The 23959-nt window shown below is 43.3% G+C and overlaps 1 protein-coding gene across 1 annotated transcript; it reads left to right on the top strand.

Annotated features, from left to right (window-relative positions):
- Positions 1 to 1009: 1009 nt before the first annotated feature.
- PRKAB2 (protein kinase AMP-activated non-catalytic subunit beta 2) lies at positions 1010 to 15759 on the top strand (the record flags this gene model as incomplete). The annotated part of the gene is made up of 7 exons (XM_080692617.1): positions 1010 to 1153; positions 5727 to 5893; positions 7092 to 7185; positions 7615 to 7735; positions 12072 to 12205; positions 12824 to 12892; positions 15682 to 15759. 7 exons carry the CDS (start codon positions 1010 to 1012, stop codon positions 15757 to 15759), a joined length of 807 nt encoding a protein of 268 aa, XP_080548743.1.
- Between the last annotated feature and the right edge of the window lie 8200 nt (positions 15760 to 23959).

Genomic DNA, 23959 nt, shown 5'->3' on the forward strand with positions numbered 1-23959 from the left:
CAAGAGTCCGGGCTAATGTGTATTGATGCTTAGCTCAGGACAAGAACCCTTGGTTTTTCTGTTTGTTTTCTGCGTTTGGGGTTTTGTTGTGGTTTGAGGGAAATTGTGTCCAGGACCCTAACGGGTCCGGGAAAGTTTCCCCAAAACCATATCATTTCCACACCGCAATCTATTTCACCCTAACACCTCCCAGCCGTAGAATCTCTTGCCCTTTCTATACCTTTTGCATCCCTTCTGTTTAGTTGCTGCCCTCTTCCTTGAACTTAGCTTTTGCACAAGTACTAGTGGCACACGCCCTTCCCTAGCCTCTAAAGGCATTCTTCTCTTGAGAGTAACTTTTCACGAATTGGTGAAGGTCTGTCTCCCTTTCGCTCCACCTTGCATTCTTCCTTGGGACCCCAAGTGGGTCTTCCCAAGCACTGGTTACAGCCTCTCTGCCTGAAGGGAGTTCAGGCAGGCCCTCCCTGCTCCTCGAGGTCCCGCCTAGTGCCACCCCTCCCTGCCTAGCGGCCCCTCCTTGGCCCCTCCCGCCCTCCCCTTGAGGTCCCCATTCCCCTCCCTCTGTCCCCTCACAGTTCCCCTCTCCCTCCCGCAGGTCCCCCCTTCCCCTCCCTTCCTCCCCTAAGGGTCCCCCTCCCCTCCCCTCCCAGGAGGTCCTCCACCCCCTCCCCTGTTCCATGCGATCTCCCCTTCCCCTCCCCCTCCTTTCCTCCTCCCCCTCCCTCCCGGTCCCCTCCCCTCCTTCCCCCAGAGGTCCCTCCTTCCCCTCCCTTCCGTAGGTCCCCCTCCCCCCTCTCTCCTTTCCTCCCTCCCATGCGGTCCCCTCCCCTCCCTCCCCTCCCACCCGCGCGGTCCCCCTCCCTCCTCCCCTCCCCTCCCCCTCCCCTCCCTCCCGGCCCCCCTGCGCGGCGCGGGAGGCCGCGCACCATCGAGGCGGCGGCGGCTAGAGCGGCCGAGCGGCGCCCCGGAGGACGCGGGCGGCGGGCGGAGCCGGCGGGCGGCGGCGGCCATGGGCAACACGGCGAGCGAGCGGCTGTCGGCCGAGCGGCACGGCGCCAAGGCTGCGCGCGCGGAGGGCGGCGCGGGCCGCGAGCACCGCATCCTGGTGGGCAGCACCGACGACCCCGCCGTCTTCAGCCTGCCCGACGCCAAGGTGCGCGGGGCGGGGGCTCCGGCGGGTGCTGGCGGTCCCGCCGCCCCGGTGCCCGCGCTCGGCCGCCGCGGAACTGCTGGGTTCCCGGGACGACGGCCGAGGCCGGGTCGTCAAGCCGCCGGCCCTCGCTCGGGGTCGTAATTTGCCTTGAGATGGCGAAAGGTTTCTTTTCCCGACATGTCTGTGTGTGGGTCGGGCTTGCTCCTCGGGGTTCTTTGCGGTCCTCTTCTAGCCCTCGGCAATGGCTGTGGGCGGCCGCCGCTCGCTCACCCGAGTAGCCTTGGGGATCGGCAAAGGGCACCCTCTGGTGGGTCCCAGCCGCGGGCTTTACAGCTGTGCTGCTTCCGCGCCAGCCGCGCTGCAGGTGTGCGAGCCGGGACCCCAGGTGTGCGAGCCGTGAGCCCCGGGTGTGCGAGCCGGGACCCCAGGTGTGCGAGCCGTGAGCCCCGGGTGTGCGAGCCGTGAGCCCCGGGTGTGCGAGCCGGGACCCCAGGTGTGCGAGCCGTGAGCCCCGGGTGTGCGAGCCGTGAGCCCCGGGTGTGCGAGCCGGGACCCCGGGTGTGCGAGCCGGGACCCCAGGTGTGCGAGCCGTGAGCCCCAGGTGTGCGAGCCGGGACCCCGGGTGTGCGAGCCGGGACTCCGGGTGTGCGAGCCGGGACCCCGGGTGGGCGAGCCGTGAGCCCCGGGTGTGCGAGCCGGGACCCCCGGGACCCCGGGTGTGCGAGCCGTGAGCCCCGGGTGTGCGAGCCGGGACCCCGGGTGGGCGAGCCATGAGCCCCGGGTGTGCGAGCCGTGATCCCCAGGTGGGCGAGCCAGGACCCCGGGTGGGCGAGCCGGGACCCTCGGGTGGGTGAGCCGGGACCCCGGGTGGGCGAGCCGGGACCCCCAGGCCCCCACTCCCCAGTAGTTCATCAAGTTGCCGGGGCCTCCAGGCTCGACCACAGCTCCCTTGACAGCTCACAGCTGCCCAGCTTCAGGAGTTTCAAGAAGAGGCAACTTGTGTTCACCCTACAAAAAGAGACAGTGGGAGCCCAAACCGGGGTGATCATCCTCGTGTTTCTTATCACTTTTAGAACTGTCAGCATCAAAACATTTCATCTTTCCGCGTAGGCTGTCCGGGGTGGCAGGAAATCGGAGGGATTGAGGATGTTGGGGTGTACTTAGTATTTCTGACATTTCCATCACTTGCCACTGAACTGTGTCCAGGCTTTAGAGAGTAATTACAGTTTTATTTGCCACAAGTGCTAGAACGTGAAGTTTGGGTTTTGCAGTTTATCTTCTTGGATTCCGTAAGAGCATCATCACAGAGGAGAAGTGAGAGCCAACCCAGTTTTAAACAGTGATCAAATCATGAAAGGGACGTTTTTTGTTTTTGTTTTGACTTCAGTTCCTTTCTTCTCCACTTTGGGATTCATCCTCATCCTTTGGACTGTCTACCTGGCCATGTGAATTACTTCCTCCAAATTTTCTCATGGCGATCAGCCTCGTATCTTTACCCTCTCCCTACATGGATAACTCAGGATTTAGGTACAGTGTATTCGTCAGATGGTGACTTTAAGTCATTGGTGTGCTGTGTGATTTGGGGCCTATTTTGAATCATTCTTTCCCTCACCTCAATCTTGCCATTTGTGAAAGAAAATTAGTTCAGATAAGTCAGATAAGTCCTGAGGTCTCATCTAGAATTTTCTAGTTCTCAATCTACCCTCTTCAAGATTTCACATTTTTACTTAAACATATTCAAACTATAGTTTTTATGGTCCTGCCTTTTTCCCTGGTGGCTTTGCTGACTGTTTACTTGGAGTAGATAATCTTTCAGCTGGTCATTCCTACTACAGAAATGTCCTGTCATAAATGGGAGGGCATTGGTCCAAAGCAAGGAATAGTTAGCAGCTTTCAGTTCTAACCTGAAAATTCTGTCATAAAGTAATAGAAACAGTGACAGTGAGGCCTATTTTAGTAGACAGCCTTTTTTAGTAGACAGATTCAGCTGTTCTCAATCTTATTTGCTTATCAGAATAACCTGAGATTTGTTTAAATACTTTCTGGGAAATTTTCAACATTTACAGAGTAAGGGCCACAGTATAAGAAACTCTATATACTGGTCATAGTTTTAAACATTGATCAAAATCATGAATGAATGTGTATCATCTATACCCAAATTCACTGTATCAATCACCAGTTATTTTGAAGCAAATTCCAGACAGCATAACAAATATTATCTGTAATATTTTACAATATACCTTAAGGGATGAGGTCTTGGCTCTTTAACATAATCACAATATTATCTAGGAAGCTTTTTAAAAATAGACTTCCAGATCGCATATCTGAATTGGAATCAGAGAGTTATTCTTAGGCATATGTAAAAATTCCTGTGACTCCCATGCAGCCGGTCAGGCTGAACGCATTACTTTGAGAATATGGAGACCATGGTTTCCTCTTCAGCAAAAGTCCCTTCGGTTCCCTTTCTCCATTCACTTTGCCATTTTCTTTTTTCTTTTTTTGGTGCTGGAGATCGAACCCAGAGGCATTTTACCTCTGAGCTATACCCCCAGTCCTATTTTATTTTTTAGTTTGAAGCAGGTTCTCACTAAGTTACTGAAGCTGTCTGGTCTCAGCCTCCCAAGTACTGGGATTACAGGCATGCACAACCATGTCTGGCTTTACTTGGTCGTTTTTAAAATAAAATAGGTTCAGATAATTTGGAAGGTCTTATTTAATCTTTTTGTTTATCTTTTAGTTCGCAATCTGTCATCTTCTCACCACATTTTTACTTTGGTTTATTGTAGTTTCAAGGAATAGTGAGAGACATTAAGAAAGTAGACTTTCATTTGGTGGAGGCAAAGCCCAAAGGAATAATTTTTAAACACACTTAATTTTGTTTGGTAATACTTTTCACTTGATATTCAACAGTGTTAGTTACCCTTTTTTTTTTTTTTTTTTTTGGTGGTACTGGGGTTCCTGGAAGCCCTTCTACCTCCGGGCTACACTCCCAGACCTATTTTATACTTTTTTATTTTTTGGAAACAGGGTCTCTTAAGCCAGCTCGGCTGGCTTCGAAGCAGCGCGATCCTCCTGTCTCCGCCTCCCAAGCGCGGGATTACAAGCGTGCACCACCACGCCCGGCTATTTACCCTTTTAACCAATCACTTAAGCCAATCTAAGGCAGGGGTTTTAGCAAACTTTTTTTGTAAAGAACCAGATGGTAAATATTTTACGCTTTGCAAATCATACAGTATACGTCATAGCTCCTCAGCTTTGCCACCGTGGTTTGACAGCAGCTGTGGATATAAGTAAACAAATGAGCATAGCTGTTCCAGTAAATGCGTCATAAAAGCATCTGGCTATAGTTTGCCCACACCTGGTCTAAAGGATGATAATAAAAAGTAAGGAGTTATTTTTTTTTCAGAATCCTACAAACCTTATTTGATATATATAACAATTTTGAAAATTAGAGTTTGCTTAAAACCTGTTTTTTTTATCTTTTGCTTCTTAATGCTGTAAGATTTGCATTTCTACTTCTGAAGCAATTCACATAAGCTTGGCATAAGTGGGCAAGTAAGATTTCATAAACATTTTTTTGCCTCCTTCTCCTCCTCCTTCTTCCAGTACTGAGGATTAAACCCAGGGCTCACATTTGCAGGGCAAATACTCTACCACTGGGCTGTATCCTCAGTTCACCACTTCTTTGTTTGATGAAATCAGTGATTGGGTTCCTAAATTTTAATTAATTTATTTGCAGTTATGAGGATTGAACCTCGGGGGCTTCTTACATGCTAAGTAAGTCCTCTCCCACTGAGCTACATCAGCCCCTGGATTTTAAATGTTTAATGTCCTGTCTTTGTGTAACCTAGTAGCTAGAATAGTTTACGAATTAGTTAGGAATTTGCTTATGTATTTGCAATTTTCATTACAGTTGATAATTGAGACCTGTTTCTATTTGCCTGTGAAAACATATGCCTGACTTCTTTCTTTCTTATTTATTTATTTACTGCGGGTCTGGGGATGGAACCCAGAGGCATTTTACATCCGAGCTACACCCCCTGCCCAATTTTTTATTTTTTATTTTTTTGAAACAGGGTCTCACTAAGTTGCGTAGGGCCTCACTAAGTAGCTGAGGCTGTCCGTGAACTGCGATCCTCCGGTCTCAGCCTCCTGAATGCTGGGATTACAAGCGTGTGCCACCACGCCCGGCTTGCCTGACTTAATTTTTAATAAAATCATGTCTTGCGTTCATTTTTTTTCTCTTAAGAGATATTCAGAAGTATAACATAAATGCCTGCCTGCTTATGCATTAAACTGGCCACAGGGACTAAGGGTTTTCTTCTTTTTGAAGGCCTTCCTAAGGCTGTGAAAGTATCAGTGGCATGTGCAGACTCAGAACTTAGGCTATTATTTAGGCAACACTTGAGCATAAGCCATTTGACCACTTTGAGTCCTAGATGAATTATTTTTTCTCTAGTTTGTTCAAAATCTGATACAGTTTCTACTCTTACGGCTTGAAATCCAGCACTCTTTTCTACGGTACAGTCTTGGGTCGCAGTTTATTCCAGAGATGACCTACTCCTTCTTACAGCTCCCTGGGGACAAAGAGTTTGTATCATGGCGACAGGATCTGGACGACTCTGTAAAGCCCACCCAGCAGGCCCGGCCCACTGTTATCCGCTGGTCTGAAGGTGGCAAGGAGGTCTTCATCTCTGGGTCCTTCAACAATTGGAGCACCAAGATTCCACTGATTAAGAGGTGAAGACAAATATCTTGGTTGCATCTCAGGGTCCAGAAATAGGGACCTGATTTCCTTTCTTAGAAGAGAGACCAGGCCAGACTACTTTTCTTCACCTGCAAAGGACTCTCTTTAGAATGGACCTTTTCTGTGACCACTTAGATATCTATGGCATTGTTTTTATAATCTCATCAGGAGCCAGAGATGTTTCACCACTTAGAATATCATTGCCTTGGGGGATTTTTTTTTTGTTTTTCGGTGGTACTGGGGTTCCTGGAAGCCCTTCTACCTCCGGGATACACTCCCACGGGCTACAATCCTAGACCTATTTTTTTTTTTTTTTTTTTTTACTTCTTTATGTGGAAACAGGGTCTCTTAAGCCAGTGAAGCTGGCTCCGAACCAGCGCGATCCTCCTGTCTCCGCCTCCCAAGCACGGGGATTACAAGCGTGCGCCACCACGCCTGGCGGATTTTTAACAACTTTGTGGGTATTGGTATTCCACAAGCCTTTCCTCTGCCTGGAGGAAGTCTTCTGTAACTGGCCTACTCCTGTTGCTCTGACTTCTACAGAAACATTGTGAAGTTCTAGATAATAATGTTACTTGTTGCTTGCAGAGCAATAGTGAATTAACTGGGTGTCAAAATAACACTTTGGGATGGGAGTGGTGGCACATGCTTATAATCCCAGTCCTTGGGAGGCTGAGACAGGAGGATCATAGATTCATGGCCAGCCTCAGCTACTTAGTGAGACCCTTTTAAAATAAATAATAAAAAATAGGACTGGGGGTATAGCTCAGAGTAGAATGCCCCTAGGTTTAATATCTGGTACCACATACAAAAAAACAAACAAAAAAAGGCTGGCCACTATGTGGAACAAGTAACTTGAAGCACCTCTGTATCCTAAACCTAGCTTTATTTATTCTTTCAAGGAGGCTGTTCTGCTAGACAGAATAGTTGTACTTAGGTGAACCATTTGGGTGGGATCAATGACTTTATTATTTCATGCAGTATTGATGAACTAAAGCTATTGGAAGGGGTTGGCAAGTATATGTCTTAGATAATGTAAAAATGGATTCATACGTTATCTTTGACCGGAGGGATGTAGTGGCTCAGCAGTGTGAGAAGTAGTTGGTATGATACTATGATTGCCATTTGTCTTTTTACATTCTGTCTTCTAAAAGGAAGTTGGCCTGTTTCACCTTCTGTTTTCTCCTGCAGCCATAATGACTTTGTTGCCATCCTGGACCTTCCTGAGGGAGAGCATCAGTACAAGTTCTTTGTAGATGGACAGTGGGTTCATGATCCATCAGAGGTAAGGCCTTGATCTCTAGGGGAAGCCATTGACTTAGCAACCTCATTCTAACTTTTACTGCTAGCAAGACGGATAGGTAGTGATTCCCACATTAAGAGTGTTTGTATCTTGGTAAAAGATGAAGGTACTGAGTATGTTGATCTTTCTTTTTTTTTTTTTTGGTGGTACAGGGGATGGAAGCCCTTCTACCTCCGGGCTACACTCCCAGACCTATTTTTTATATTTTATTTGGAAACAGGGTCCCTTAAGCCAGTGAGGCTGGCTTCGGACCTGCACGATCCTCCTGTCTCCACCTCCCAAGCGCAGGGATTACAAGCGTGCTCACCATGCCTGGCATCATTTTTAATTTATAATAAAGCAGAGAGGAGGATGAGTGGAAGAGATGGATTTGAAAGGGGATTTAGTCACTTTTTATGTTCACTGTTTCAGCCTGTGGTTACCAGCCAGCTTGGCACAATTAACAATTTGATCCATGTCAAGAAATCTGATTTTGAGGTGTTTGATGCTTTAAAGCTGGATTCTATGGAAAGCTCTGAGACATCTTGTCGAGGTAATTTTATAGTATTTGCTCTCTCTCTCTGTGTCTTCCTTATAATGCATATTCTTTTTCAAAAGTGTTTTTTAAATTTTCTTTTGTATTTGCATTTCTTCTCAAGAATCTTCTGAACCATAAACATATCTGTACATACACAGTACACACATATATGTATACGCATATGTATATATGCACATATATATGTCATGTGTTTGTGTCATGTGTATTTTATTCCAAATTCTTTAACCAGAATCTGCAATTAGACATTTCCTTTGCATTGCAACCCAACACACACCACACACACACACACACACACACACACACACACACACAACAGGAGGAGGGGAAAATACTCATGGTCTAATGTTTGCCTTTATTGAATGTAAAGCACTCTGTTTTATCTTTTATAGCACACTCATGGGTATAGCCTATAGTTTGAAAAGATATTTGTAATAAGATTTTAGGTTTTTCATTGACCTTTGGTGGATTATCTAGCAAAGGCTAAATGTCACTAATTTGTCTCATTAAGATGCCCCACTTAATCTTGCCAGCTTTAGAACTTATTTGACAATTTTATAGCTTTATGAGGCCCTATACATTAATTCATTAACTCTTTGGAGAAAGTGTGTTAAAACACACACACACAATTTTTTTGTATATTATAGAAATTTTGTAAGTTTTTGGTTAAAATAATTCCTTGGTAGAAAAAAAAAGACCTGTATACTTTTGTTTCCTATAATATTTTTTCCAAAGCCTTTACCACTTCTTGCATTTAGTGTGTTTTGAAAACTACATTCATAGTTACTGTTTTGTTACATTACCATAAGAGATATGCCTGTGGAAAGAACTGTGCACTATATTTCCACTGAGTATACTTTTCTCTCCTGAAATCAAACCTGCTTCTGCTACTAACTAGTTTTGCCATCATGAAAGATGCTCAGTTCCTTACCAGTAAAATCAGGGGCTTCAACTCTTAAGAATTCTCAGCAACTAAAATTATTATAACTATATTATATCTTATGAGGTTCTGAAAGTGTTTTGAAAAGTGTCAAAGTGGGACACATTATTATTCTAGGGCATACAGGTAGCTTATGCCATTTCTAAAAGAATAATCCACGATATCATAATTCTCTAGTAAGGAAAAATGTGAAAAATATCATAAGTTCAGAAAGTTAAGTTGAGCATTCTTCTTGACTGGTGGGTCAGTGACTTAAAAGGGTTTAAAAATACTGAATTAAAGCCGGGCATGGTGGCACACACTTGTAATCCTCACACTTGGGAGGCGGAGACAGGAGGATCGTGCAGGTTCGAAGCCGGCTGTGCTGGCTTAAGAGACCCTGTTTTCAAATAAAAAATAGGTCTGGGAGTGTAGCCTGGAGGTAGAAGGGCTTCCAGGAACCCTAGTACCACACACACACACACACACACACACACACAAAATACTGAATTAAATTATCAGTCTAGCTGGGCATGGTGGCACACACTTGTAATCCTCGCACTTGGGAGGGTAAGACAGGAGGATCACACAGGTTCAAAGCCAGCCTCGGCTACTTAGTGAGGCTTCCAGCAACTTAGTGAGACCCTGTTTCCAAATAAAATATAAAATAGGTCTGGGAGTATAGCCCAGAGGTAGAAAAGCCCCTGAGTTCCACCCAGTACCACACACACACACACACACACACACACACACACACACACACACACAAAGAGTCTATTCATATCTAAATTTTTCATTTTATGTTTCTGGCAAATCAACCAATGAATACTAGGTAACCACAATGAAATAGAAGACTAGCACACTTCTGATGTTTTTCTCTTCTCCTTTTTACCTAATTTCCCAACCCTTGGAGGTAGGCTTAGATTACATTTTATTAGGAGACTGTAGGTATTGGATTATTTTGTTTGTTTGGTTTCTTTTTGCACTACTGGGGATTGAACCCAGGGGCAAGTCACACATATATATATATATATAATTTTTTTTTTCCGGGTCTGATGATGGAACCTAGGGCATTCAACCTCAGAACTATACCCACGGCCCTATTTTTTATTCTTTATTTTGAAACAGGATCTCACTAAGTTACAGAGGGCCTCACTAAGTAGCTGAGGCTGTCCTCAAACTGTGATCCTTCCTCCAGTCTCATCCTCCTGAATGTTGGGATTACAAGTGTGTGCCACCACGCCCAGCTTATTTTTTTTTTTTAATAATGAAAAATAACGTCTGGTATGGTGGTGCACACTTGTAATCCCAGTACTTGGCAGGCTGAGACAGGAAGATCACAGTTCACAGCCAGCCTCAGCCACTTAGTGAGACCCTGTTTCAAAATAAAAAATAAAATAGGGCTGGAGGTGTATCTCAGAAGTTGAGTGCCCCTAGGTTCAATTCCTAGTGTCCCCCCCCACACACAAAGGAAATAAAAAGTGTTCTGTGTATTTTCAGCAGTGTTTTGTGAGTCATGTGAAAAAATAACTGAAAATGTTTGAAAATATCCAAGGTCTATATATTTTTAAGATACTAATGTAATATCACAATATTGCTACTTTTTTCATTTTATCTTATATATTTAATGGAAATCTGAGTTCTTAAAGTAAACAGGTTATTAAAATCTTTTTCACTGGAAACTATAGAGCTATTAAAACTTTTTAATCAATTCTCATTTTTAAATATTTTCTTCTATTCTTGTCTGTATATATTTTCCATTTTAAAAGTAAAATTTATATACCATGGATTCACCCTTTTAAATTGTACAGGTCAGTGGTTTTTAGTATATTCAGAGTTGTAAAACCATTCCCACTAATTCCAGACCATTTTTATCATCCCCAAAGAAAGCCTGTAAGCATTAGAGGTCATTTCCTGTTCCTTCTTCTCCTATGCCCCTATCAACCACAAATGTATTTTCTGTCTTTATGGATTTGCCCTTTCTGGGCATTTGATATAAATGGAATCATAAATATGTGGTCTTTTGTGTGTGCTACTTTTTACATAGCTTAATATTTTCAGAGTTAATCCACATTGTAATATCTGTCAGTTATGGGTGAATAAAGTTCCATGGTATGGACATACCATTTTGTTTATACGTTTATTATTGATAGATATTTGGATTGTTTTTACTTTGGGCTATTATAGATAAGGCTGTTATAAACATTCATATAAAAGATTTTGTTTGGACATGTGTTTTATCTTGGGTAGACATCTAGGAATATAATTACTGAGTAATAAGTTAACTTTAGTTTAACTATTGTGTGTGTGTGTGTGGGGGGGGAGTCTTGGTGATTGAACTCAGGGGCATTTACCTCTGAGCTATACCCCCAGCCGGAATTTATATTCTTTATTTTGAAATAGGGTCTCACTAAGTAGCTGAGGCTGGCTCCAAACCTGTGATCCTCCTGTCTCAGCCTCCCAAGTACTGGGATTACAAGCGTGTGCCAACATGCCCAGCTTAGTTTAACTCTTAGAGGAACTACCAAACTTTTTTCCAAAGTGGCCATCCTAGTTTAGCTTCTCACTAGCAATGGAAATACTGTAGTATGAAGGTTCTTTCGCCACATCTTTGCCAATACTTTAGTTTGTCACCATCCTAGTGAGTATGCAGTGGGATCTGGTTTTGATTTGCATTTCCCCAGGGACTACTACATACGTTTTTTGTTTGTTTGTTTTTTATGGTACAGAGGATGGAATCCAGAGGCATTCTACCTCTAGGCTTAACCACCAGCCCTTTTTTATTTGGAAACAGGGCCTCATTAAGTTGATGAGAGCTTCACTAAGTTGGTGGTGGTGTCCTTGAACCTGCTGTCCTCCTGTGTCAGCCTCCCAAGTGCTGAGATGACAGGCATGTGCCACCATACCCGGCACATTTTGTTCTTATTCCTGCAATCATTGTAGTACCAAATAGTCCTGGAGTTTATAAACTGTTATCTAGTATTTGGGTGAGAAAAGAAAAAAAATCTAATATCTTCACAGTATTTGAAATTTTATAAGGCCTCTTCAAATTCATTACCTCTTTAATTTTTTTTCCAGAAACATTGTGAAATAGGGCAAAGATGATTTTACTTTTTGAATGAGGAAACTGACAGTAGTAAAGGGATTTTCAAAGGTCCTGTGGCTGATGAATGGAGCCTAGGCCTTGGACCCTTCATCTCTTCAAGGCATCGTGTTGTTATGTTGAGAACTCAGGGCTCATGCCCAGAATGACTCAGACTTTTGCTGCTTGGCAGTCGTAGACACTCTAGGTCTCAAGTTAATGATGCATGACTTCTACTATATTTAATATTAGTGGCCATGTATTGCTAGCTCTTTGCATGCATTCTTACTTAGTCCCCTACTTTTCTTCATGTTTGCATAAATATCTTTCAGACCTTTCCAGCTCACCCCCAGGGCCCTATGGTCAAGAAATGTACGTGTTTCGATCTGAGGAGAGGTTCAAATCCCCACCCATCCTTCCTCCTCATCTACTCCAAGTTATTCTTAACAAGGACACCAATATTTCTGTGAGTATTCCGGAGTATTGCTGGGGCATCTGCTTCTTCAGATACTGATGTACAAATGTATAGTTGTCTGTGTTCCTAAGAAAAACAGGACCAGACTATGCTAGAACTAATTGTTGAGATTTCTATTCCAATATAACACAAAGAGTACATATCATTTGGGGGTATATAAAATAATTTAACAATCTTTGCGTATAATTAACATCTCTATTCTAATTGATTCTGACTAAAATGAATCTTGCTACTTAACAAATCTTCCGTATTTGCCATAGGCAAGATTTTGTTTAACTGCATCTTATAAAGAAGATGATCAGATGTTGGGGTGTATGGTTTCTGCCATGGACTGAGAATTTTTCAAATTTTTATCAGAAAAGTGTATTATTAAGATATGTGCGTAGGTACATTATTTAAAGGAGATAAGATGTTGTCGTTTGTCCTGTTTGTTGTGCTGGGGATCAAACCCAGGGTCTCGCGCATGCTAGGGAAGTGCTCTACCACTGAGCTACACCCCTGTCACTGGTTTAGAGTTCTTATTGGTCCCAAAGGGCTCTGCGGAAGAGGAAGCTCTTTGGTTAGTCTGTGCACTTAATCCCATTAAGTGTTACTTTTTTTCTCTCTAAGTGTGACCCAGCCTTACTTCCTGAGCCTAACCATGTTATGCTGAACCATCTCTATGCATTGTCCATTAAGGTAAGTGGTAGACCTGGTTCTTCATAGCTCCCTGAGATGAGAGGGCAAGGGGAACACATGACTGGAATCTTTACACCACCCACTTACTTCAGTTCGAGCTCCTTGCAGTAGGAGTCTATCTGCAGAAAATCAGGTTTAGCTTCCAATTCAAGGAATGCTTGACTGTGCCTGTTAGACTTCTGCGTCTTCAAATGTGGAATTGCTTTCCTTTCAGGTGCCTCAGTTGTACAGACACAAGTGTTTGTGTCTCTCCTTGTAAAGCAGGTGGAGGAGGAATGGGACTCAATTTGCCCCGTTCCTCCCTCTTGCTCTAGAGTCCTCTGTGGTTTCTGTGTTGCTCTAGAGTCTGGGTTGAAAATATCAGTTATGCTGCCTTGTGCTTTGACTATTAGAATAAAGGTATATAGCTCTGGCCCATCATTATGAGAATCACCTGGGGAATTTTATGGGTGTGCAGATTCAGTTACTTCATCCCCAGAGATTCTGAATAAGTGCATCAGGGTCAGCCTTGGGAGCCGGGGCTGTAGTCCAAATACTTGAGAGGCAGAGACAAGAAGATTGTAGGTTTGAAGCCAACCTCAGCCACTTAGACCCTGTTTCAAACCAAAAAAATAAAATAGGGCTGAAGATGTAGCTCAGAGGCAGAATGTCCCTGTGTTCAATCCGGAGTGAAAGAAAGAAAGAAAAAGAAGGAAAGAAAGAAAGAGAGGGAGAGAGGGAGGGAGGGAGGGAGGGAGGGAGGAAGGAAGGAAGGAAGGAAGGAAGGAAGGAAGGAAGGAAGGAAGATTGGCTTCTATGATTTTCCTTTAAGCTGTTTATATTTCTTAGGTGTGCAGCTAGATTAAGAACATCACGGATATAGCTGTCTTCAAGCTTATGTGGTATTATAGAAAAGTTTTAAATAATATTGTTAATTTCTTTTTTATAACAACCCAGTGGGGTATTATTTTTAATCCCTTTTTTACAGATAACTCAAGGCTGAGAGAGGGTCAAATCGCTAGTAAGTACCAGGGACCAGGATCGAGATCCAGGCCTCATCCTCATTCCGTGTTCTTTCCTATATGTCATTTGCCAGGTCTTACCAAGTAGGTCTTCCACCTGCTTCTCATTTCTACAAAACCATTCCTGGAATTGACTTTGTGTGTGTGTGTGTGTGTGTGTAGTTCTAGTATTTGAACACAGGGCTTCATTCCTGGTAGGCAAATGCTCTTTTAAGTCCCACGCCTAGCCCTTTTAATTTATTTTTTATTTTTAGACAGGGCCTTGCTGTGCTGCCCAGGCTGGCTTTGAACGTGCAGTCCTCCTTCCTCAGCTCCCAAGTAGTTGGGATTATAGATGTGCACTGCCTTGCCTGGTGCAGTTGGGTTTTTACCTGCCTTGCTTATGTTATATTTAGACTGTATCAGCGTACTTGGGCTACAGAATGTTAACCTGAGATGCATTCGTTGTGGGGAGGTAGGAGGATACACTGGCGTCTACACTGGATTGGCTTGGGTTCCTTGGGATCTACTTGAATTTTTGCCTCCTGTAACCATTGCTTAGTGGTCACTGATGTCACAGGCCTGTCCATTCCTCCCGTGCAACAGCCTGGAAAGTGGCATCTCTTTACTCTCCTTACTGGTTCTGATCCAGGTGAAGGTATTGGCTACTGCAGTTCAGCTTGACTTTGATCCATTCATGGTTCTCTTCGATTATTTAGTCTGTTTGGAATTAATCCATTGGATTAAATAGCCCCCCCCCCCATGGTACTGAGGATGGAATCTAGGGGCATTGTACCTCCCAGCCCTATTTTTTTGTATTTTTATTTTTGTTTAATTTTTATCTTTTTATTTTTTTGTGGTACTAGGGGTGGAATCCAGGGGCTTTTCTACCTCCGGGCTATACTCCCAGATCTGTTGTAAACTTTATTTGGAAACAGGATCTCACTAAGTTACTGAGAGCCTCACAAGTAGCTGAGGCTGGCTTCAAACCTGTGCGATCCTCCCTGTGTCTTCCTCCCAAGGGCGGGGATTACAAGCGTGCGCCACCATGCCCAGCTAGTATTTTTATTTTTTGAAACAGGGTCTCACTGAGTTGCAAAGGGCCTCATTAAGTAGGCTGAGGCTCTTGAGAACCACGATCTTCCAGTCTCTGCCTCCCAAATGTTGGGATTACAAACATGCACCATCACGACCGGCTTGAATGTCTTTCTAAGGAGGAGTTTATGTATTTGTTTTTAAGAATAGAAGGGGATTCCTCAGGTCCCTCTGTATCTGAGAGGACTTTTTGAGTTCATTCCTGGTAATAAATGGAAATTAGACCCATTTCAGGGCTTGGAGATGGTTTTTCAAAAGGATCATTTCAATTTATTCTCATTGCATTTAAAATTTTCCTTCTAGAAATAGATGCCAGGATATTGTTCCTTTTTCCTTTGCTAGTTTTAAGCTCACTATTGGAATTTGAAGTGTAGAAGGGAGCGAGGTAGAAAACTTAGATTTCATTAGCCCCTTTTATGGGTCATGTATTGTCAGATATCCTCCTGTCATTGTCAGACACCTTCACGGTAGGTGTTAGCCTTTGTATGAGAGGAAGAAAGAATTAAGGGTATTTAAGTAGATTACCCAAGACCAAAACTACAGCGACAGTAGGAGTTTGGATTGGAACTGAAATTGATCTGGCTACAACGATAGCCTCTTTCTGCCGTATCAAATAATCTCTGTTAAAGTGAGTGGCTGAAGGACTGCTGGCCAGGCACCACTGCCCACCAGCTTCACTGCTGAACTGGCTGCATATGCTGCTTTTCTTTGCAGGACAGTGTGATGGTCCTTAGTGCAACCCATCGCTACAAGAAGAAGTACGTCACTACTCTGCTCTACAAGCCCATCTGAAGGCATCTCTTCATGTCTTGAAGGATTTAGAGAAGCCTCTCCCCTGCCTTCGGACTGACTGGTTTATCTGAGACTGGCAGGCTGATTTGCTTTGAGGCTGACGCGTGTGTTTCAGAGCCTCTGAGTAGGGTGCTCTGCTTTTGCATTCGGTTGCAGATGAGAGCTTTGTGAGTTCATGGAATTTATTTTAAGAAAAAAAAAGCATATATATATATACATATGAAAAGAAGGTTACTGGAAGCCTCTTAGCCCCAGCTAGATGTATTCTGTGTCTGTGGGTACTCGCCAAGACCTGTTTGGGGGAGTGGCAGAAAAACTGTACAGGAAGCTTTTTTTTCCTAAGATGAAAGAAGAGCTGATTTTTAGGATCCTTGTTGGGTGAAGATCCTACCACCGCTCTCTGAGCATCCAAGGGACAGACTTGTGCTAGGCGCTGACCTACTGACAGCTGTCTCTTTCGGCAGTGGCTTCTCATGCATGAGTTCTTTGTGTTCCCACCTGTGTGGCACAATCTGAGTTTTTTATATAACAGATGCCCTGCAAGGACCCATTTTCCTCTCATTTCGCATTCTTCTTTTAATAGCCTCCTTAGGGTCCCATACCTGACTCTGCTAAGACAAACTCACAGGGTAAGTGACCCCTTGGAAAGTTATGTGACCCACCTTAGAGACTAAGGCTGCTAGAATGTCCTTTTTAGCCCTCCAGAGTCCAGGCCACTTTGTTACCACTTGTGTTAACTTCATCAAAGAAAATGTGGCTCAGCGTTATAAGAAAAGCAGAATGCAGAAGATCTACTTTTTAATATGCTGCCGCTGCCTTGACTGTACGGCACATTCCCACACGTTTTCCCATTTGGTCTGGCCGTGTTTCCAGCCTTTCTTTCTCAGAGCAGACAGCTCTGCAGATAAGCATGGAACCAAGAAAATTTCCATACCTTCTATCCTTGAAAGATTTTTATGTGCCTGCATTTTTCTTTCATTAAGAAATAACTTTTCAATGGTTTTAAGATACTGTACTGAAAAACCTCAGGCTTTTGATAAGTGGTTCTTAAGATTTTCTTCTTTAGTCTAGAGAAGTCTATAAGTTATATTAGTATGGCTAGCCTTGTGGACATCATTACACCAAGTACCTCTCTAGATATAAATTAATTTGGGTTATATATAAATTGATTTGGATTATATATAAATTGATTAGCACACATAATGGATTCCCTTAGCTTAAAGATATATGACCAAAAGGTAAGAAAGTACCCCTGATATTCCTAACTATGAAAAGTATTGCTCTTTGTACTAAATGTTAACAAGCCGCCCCCTTTGCCTCTTCTTTTTAAGTATGTTTGATGATGAAGTAGGTTACTGATTTTCATCTATGGACTGAAAAATATTCAGCACACCCTTGGGGTTCAGAGACAGAATGTTTTCTTTTTTATTTTTTTCCCAAGTATCTTGGCTCTTCCATTTTACAGATAAATGCAAGTCAAACATTGAACACTGAAGCAGGCCAAACTGTTGATGGTTGAGAGACGTCTTGACTGCTAAGATGAGCCCACCTACACTGGAAGGGTTCCTACAGGTCAGTTTAGCTACCTCCTGTTTTCCCCATGCAAAGCTGGCAATACAGTTGTCTCTGTATGTAGACCTCTTTGATCCCAGGTATGAGGCAGTGAGGTGTGGGGTTGTTGTTACAAGAAATACAAATTCCTAAGTGCTTTGGTGGTTAATTCCTGAGAGTGAATACTGCTCTAGCCATCCAAAGCATCTTCCACAACAAAAGGCTTTTGTGGACAACCTTTTATGGTCCAAACCACTTTATGAATGGAATGGAATGCCATTTTAAAAATCCAGACCAACTCCTATTGCAACCAACTCTCAGGATTTATAGGTTTTAATTGTATCAGAATTTTGTTGTAGCCAATGCCCATTAAGCAAGCAGGCCATCTAGTGGGATTCCATATCTTGGTTGTTACATGGAGGATTCTGTTGTACTCCTATTTTCTGTCAACAGAACTGAAATGGAATTATGTGTTCACATATTTAAACTTTCGACTCCGCATAGGTCTCAGTAGAGTGGAGCAGGAAAAGGAATGTCTTCAGTTTCTGTCAGCCAGAGACTTCTGTCAGTTGAGTCTGGCTCCAGTGACAGTAGGTTTTGCTGATCTTCAGGCATTTTTAATCTAGAAGTGTGCAGAGAGTGTTCCCCCGCTCTGAGGTACAGCCTGGTGTGAAACAGGAGCCTGCCTGCTGGTACAGAAGGGATGGGTAAGAGGAGCTGGGTGATGACTCATTTGACACCCTTTTCTGTGCTGCTGATACATGCCCCTGAGAAGCCCAGTCTTGGTCTATTACCAAGGAACTGTCTAGAGGGGAGAGAGGAAGGGAGAAATATAGCCCAAAGTAGGACTCTTTCATCATTTTATATTGGATAGTTAAGGGGATAGTTTATGTGTAAGAAAGTGGTACATTTTGAAAATGAATAAGGGCAAAAAAAAAAAAATGTAGGCCCCCTCCCCCAGTTCTGGCCCATGAAAGGTTTGCTGAGTCAAAGCTAGCAGAAGAAAATAGCCCTGAGGGAGGGTGGACCTTAACCGCAGTGCGGTGGAAAGGAAAGAAGGGTAACTGAGCGGAGCTGAGGGATGAGCGAGGAAAAGGCCGATTAACACAGACTGAAAATAGCCTTTTTCAAACATTTAAATCAGACATAACTTGGTGGTCCCCTTGGAGCTCTTTGTTACAAAAGCATGTCGAACATCGCCCCTCTGCCTCTTGCTGTTTCTGTTCTCTGTCCTTTGCTCTGCGTTCTCTCACTTGTCAAGCAGACTTCGCGAGAGTCTTAAGTCAGATATTCCCTGAATCACATAGGTTAGTAATCTCACTGGTGTGGAGCATCCACACCCTGGCGTTCACTCACTCTAAGCTCAGACTTGAAAAGGACTGAACCACTGTAGGCAGTGCCACTGCATATCTCCCCTCAATAGCGCTGGCTTTTTAAAACATAGGCTTCTATGATAGAGAAGCTGTATAAAAGAAGAATCCAAGAGAAGTTTCTGAGAGGATCTGACAAATGCGGCCCACTCACTTGCTTCCAGTTATTTTTAGTTTCTTGTAGATCTAATGGACCTGAGATGAAACCTTTGAAAAGTGTCAGTACTCCATGCATGCTGCAACAGCAAACTTCGGAAAGAATCCGTATCTCCAGCTTGGGTTTATGAAACACTCTTGATAGAATTCCTGCTTTGAATTGGGGACAAAGGGCTTTTTAAAAATTTATCCTCAACTAAAAATAATATGCAATAGTCTGTGTTTATGTGTGTTTGAAATACATTCTGTTCTCAGAGGTCTCTACATCCGCACATTCTAGTGATTTGGGACATAGGATTAAGAGCAGTTATGCAGTTTGTTCACACATTATTTTAACTCATCCTTAAATCCAAGTTCTTGATGTCTTCTACGAGGAGCGGCTTCAAGAGAGAGTTAAGAGTTCAAAGTACCAGTTACCATGGGATGGAGGACCTGGTAGGGGTAAGGGTCTTTCAAAACTTCTTGGATCTGGACATTTGTCTCTCCTTTAGTGCTCGTTGTAACTGGAGATTGAAAGACCAATTTATGAAATGAAATGAAATTAAACTTTTGGAGTAAAGAGAAAGGAAGGAAGGAAAGAAAAAACTCAAGTCTGTTACTTGTAGGATCCAATTATTAGCAATGCAATCCCTCCAGGATTCTAATTTAGGCTTTGTCTGATTTATTTTTTCTCACTGTGTTTCGAAGCAAATAAGCTTCATCAATAAGTTATTTTTATGAGTTACAACATTAATTGGAGTTATCTTGAATTAATTGGTATAGTATAGTACTTTTGCAGTAAGATTGGTGTGAAATACTAAACAGTATGAATTTTGTAGGTGTCGGGTTAAAGGGTCAGGTGATACCTACATTAAGTATTATGTTAGGCATTGATAATCTTCTTGTCTCTTCCCCTCTACTGAGCACTCTGCCTACCCAGCCTGTGGTTTTAGGACAGCCAAAGCTCACTGTTGCTGATTAGTCCTAATCTCTGCACTGGGTTCCGTGTTTGAACTTTGGTAAATTGATGTGTTGTTGGTATTACAGCGAAGCACTTGGAATGAGTGTAGCTCTGTGTCTGTCATAAAGGGGGGTAGACTATAATTTGAAGGTAATTAAATATGGAAAAACCCTCCTTTGAATGGTGCTTTTTGTAACCTTTAATGTTGAGCTAAAGAGCTACTTTTCAGTATTTCACTAAAAAGTGGCATACAAGTATGAATTTTAAAGCTTTTCTCCAAATGTAATTTGTCACTGGATTCTGAAATGCCTGAAACTTATTATAATGTAACACACATAGAAATGTGTTTTTCCACAAACGTATTTAATAAAAGTATTACAAAGCAATAATATTTGAGTTACTTACTGATTGTTCTGCCTCGATAGTCTCAGAATCTAAAGAATGAAAACTGCCAGACAAACACATTTGGGTAAAGGGAAGAGTCATGAGTGCTGGGAACACCGGTGATGCCCTTCTTCTGCCAGTGATGCCCTTCCTCTGCCGCTCTTCCTCCTTTGTTCCAGACTGTGCCGGCACTAACTGCAAATGCAAACCGAGCCAGCAACTTCTTCTCAGCTTCTTTGGCTCTGTGCTGAATTAGCTGAGATTGGCCAGTGCCACCATCCTGGCCGCACATCCATGTCACCTACGGGTTCTGTAAACGTACTGATGCCAAGTCTGCTGCCTCCACCCAGTTCAATGGAGATCTCCAATGTGGGGCCATAGGTCCAACATCTGTATTTTTTAAGTTCCCCAGATGATCCTACTATAGGTTTGGGGTTGAGGAGCACTATCCTGGACCCTCTCTAGTTATCTTTCTCTGTTGGATATATAATTCAGTATATATGAAAATAGATTATACATTTTATTCTGAGAGCAAATTACTCTCTTCAGATGGTCTTGTTCAAGGCCACGAGTATAATACAACAATTTTTCTTTTCAGATACATTATTTCACGGGTTTTTACATAACTGGCCTCTGGGCTTCTTTTCCTAAAATAACGAAGCTCCCTTATATTTGCTGCTCTAAAAATTCAACCGAGTTGAACTTCCTGATGGGAGACAGGAAATGACAATGTGGGAGGTACTGCAGTTTGAGAAGAACAAGGGAGTTAATGGAGTGGAGATGTAACACAGAAGTACATGTAAGGAGAACCTGTGATAATAGGAGTGGACCAAAGCAGTTAATCTCCAGCCTGACAGGCAGGCCCTGAGGCTGCCTGTGGACCAGAGTTAGTGGTGGATGTGAGATGGGCTCTACCTCTGGAAGAGTGTTTTAAACATCACATGTCCTAGTCACAGAAGCGACAAATTGGTGCCATCACGGCCAAACTTGCATTGACATGTGCTGTGCAAAGCTTTTTTTTCTGGCATATTTGGCTTGGGGTCTCTTGCATCCCTTCCAATTCCCCCTTTTCCCTGCAGTGACAATTATTGATGACAGGCGGCCCGGGTGCAGCCTCAGGCTCTGTTCTTATTCCTTCTGGCCTCTTGGTCACTTCACTTCGCAGCACATACACAGGTTCCTAGTACCACCTGTCTGCTGAACTCATTCCCTGGGTCCAGGGCTGAAGAGAAACTCTGTGTTCTACTACCAGCTAGCATTCTCTGGGCATTCCTTGTGCTCTGAAGGAGACTTCTTCCTTCAGCCTTTTTGTCAGAAGTCAGAAAGTCTAAGATTTATATCCTGTATATTTTAAAACCCAAAGTAGGTTTTCACAGACTTCTCAAATATTTCTGAACGAACTCACTTCACTATAGTTTCCAAAGCCCTCGTGTGTGTGTGTGTGTGTGTGTGTGTGTGTGTGTGTGTGTGTGTTATTGTGGTTCCTGGAAACCCTTCTACCTCCGGGCTACACTCCCAGACCTATTTTATATTTTTTTATTTGGAAACAGGGTCTCTTAAGCCAGCACGGCTGGCTTCAAACCTGCACGATCTGCCTGTCTCCGCCTCCCAAGCGCGGGGATTACAAGCGTGCGCCACCATGCCCGGCTTCCAAAGCCCACTTAATAGTGTCACATTATGAGAAGGTCAAGTAAAGATATTGGTCATCTGAAAAAGTCTAGATTCCTATAGATCTGTGTACCTGGATCTGAAGGGAGAAACTCTAGCTCCAGACCAATTGATATTCAAAACTGTGACCTACAGTTCTTAACTGAAAAGGGGCTTTTGCTTCAATTAAATTCTGGGTCAGTTATGGTTTTGGTGTTGGAATTGGGTAGTAGCATGGTTATTGCTTGCAATAGGATCTCAGGAAGTATGAGAAAGGGAAAGAGGCCAGGCTACGGACATTGTAAATAGCATGGCTCTTTGGAAATGTGCTGACCTGCAGATGGGCCCCCCCACCCCCCAATTAGCAGAACTGCATTCTAAAGGTTATCTGGGAGAGTGGCTTAGAGTGAGAATATCTGCAGATGATGTAAAAGAATCTGATAGTCCAGAGAGCTACCAGATCAGGAGCTTGTCTCAGCCCAGGAGTCTAAGGAGTAGCATCTTATTTGTAGATGCAGCAAAGAATGGTGGCAGCAAGAGAAAAGTTAGAACTGCTCAGTTTGAGCTGAAATTACTAGCCATGTTATCCCCTGAGGCCCTTTGCTGATTCTTAGCACAGGCTGTGGATTGATCTCTGCCCATCCAGTGGTATCTGATGGGGAAAGTAAAATCGGCAAAGCTCTTAGCATTATGGCCTAAAGGAGGGATGAGCTGGAAACTTGAGGGGTTTTGAATGTGCAATAGTTTTCTCCAAAAGACACCTACTGTGTGAGCAGTCGAAGAGACACCACAAAATCTTTTAAAAAGCAGAGTAAAATATCCTAAAGATAGCTGTGCTGAGACAGGAGGATCACAGGTTTGAGGCCAGGCTTATCCACATAGAAAGATCTTGTTTCAAAATAAAAGGTCTGGGAGTGTAGCTCAGAGGTAGAATGCCCCTGGAGTCAGCCTCCAGTATCAAAGAAACAAACAAAAGAAAAGAAAAAAGCCCCCAAACAACAAAAAACCAATCTATATATACATAAAGCTTTATGATACTAATATGATAAGGAATAATAAGAGCAAGGGGACTTGACTCAAACACATTGTCTCAAAATATTTCCCAAGTACTGGAGTGAGGTAGGGTGGTATAACTCAATAGCTTTCCAAGAATATTTGCATGGCCAAATGGTTTCCAAGTTACAAATTTTTGGATGGCCATATGGTTTAGTTGATTGCTAAACTGAGTTCTGAAAGTATATACCAGAACAAAACTCAAGAATATAAGAATACAAAAATTACCCAGCTCTCAACAAGGTAAACAGCTGCATGGATGATCGACATCTCATCATAAATTATCAGGAAGCCAGGAGTAATGGTGCACACTTGTAATCCCAGCATTTGGGAGGCTGAGACAGGAAGATCTGGGTTTGTGGCCAGCCTCAGCTACTTAGTGAGGCCCTTTGCAACTCAGTGAGACCTTGTTTCAAAATAAAAAATAGGGCTGAGGGTATAGCTCAGAGGTAGAATGTCTCTGGGTGGTTCCATCCCCAGTACCACACACACACACACATTACCAGGACACTTCTGGGCAAGGTAGAGTAACATACTAGATTTACCTTCCCACCCACAATAACTAACAATCCAGACAAAATATATTAAACAATAGTTTTCAGATATTGTCATAGTCCATTTGTGCTGCTATAACAATACCTGAGACTTGGTAATTTATAGAGAACAGAGATTGGCTTATTAGAATTCTGGGGAGTGGTGAATCCAAGATAGTGGGCAGATATCTGGCTAGAGCCCCTATACAGACAGGGGAAGAACAAGTGGGGAGACAGAGGCAAAAAACTCACTCCAGTAACAACAAACCCACTTCCACAATAGCAGTATTGGTGTCTTTACAAGGGCAAAACTCTTATGGTCTACCTACCTCTTAAAAGTCCTACATCTTAATATTGTTAAATGGGGATTAACTTTCCCCACACCTACTATTTGGGAGACATTTAAATTACCATAGACATTCAATACCATGCAATGAAGGTACCCCTGAAATGTTGGAAACAAATGAGCCTTTAGTTGATTGCTCAGCTTACTACTCTGAGAATTTCTGGGTTATGACTGGAAAACTGGGTTTCTATCCTGCCTGAGTTGGAGTATAAAATAGAAA

This window comes from Muscardinus avellanarius (genome assembly GCF_963383645.1).
Source record: "Muscardinus avellanarius genome assembly, chromosome: 3".
Taxonomy (NCBI): domain Eukaryota; kingdom Metazoa; phylum Chordata; class Mammalia; order Rodentia; family Gliridae; genus Muscardinus; species Muscardinus avellanarius.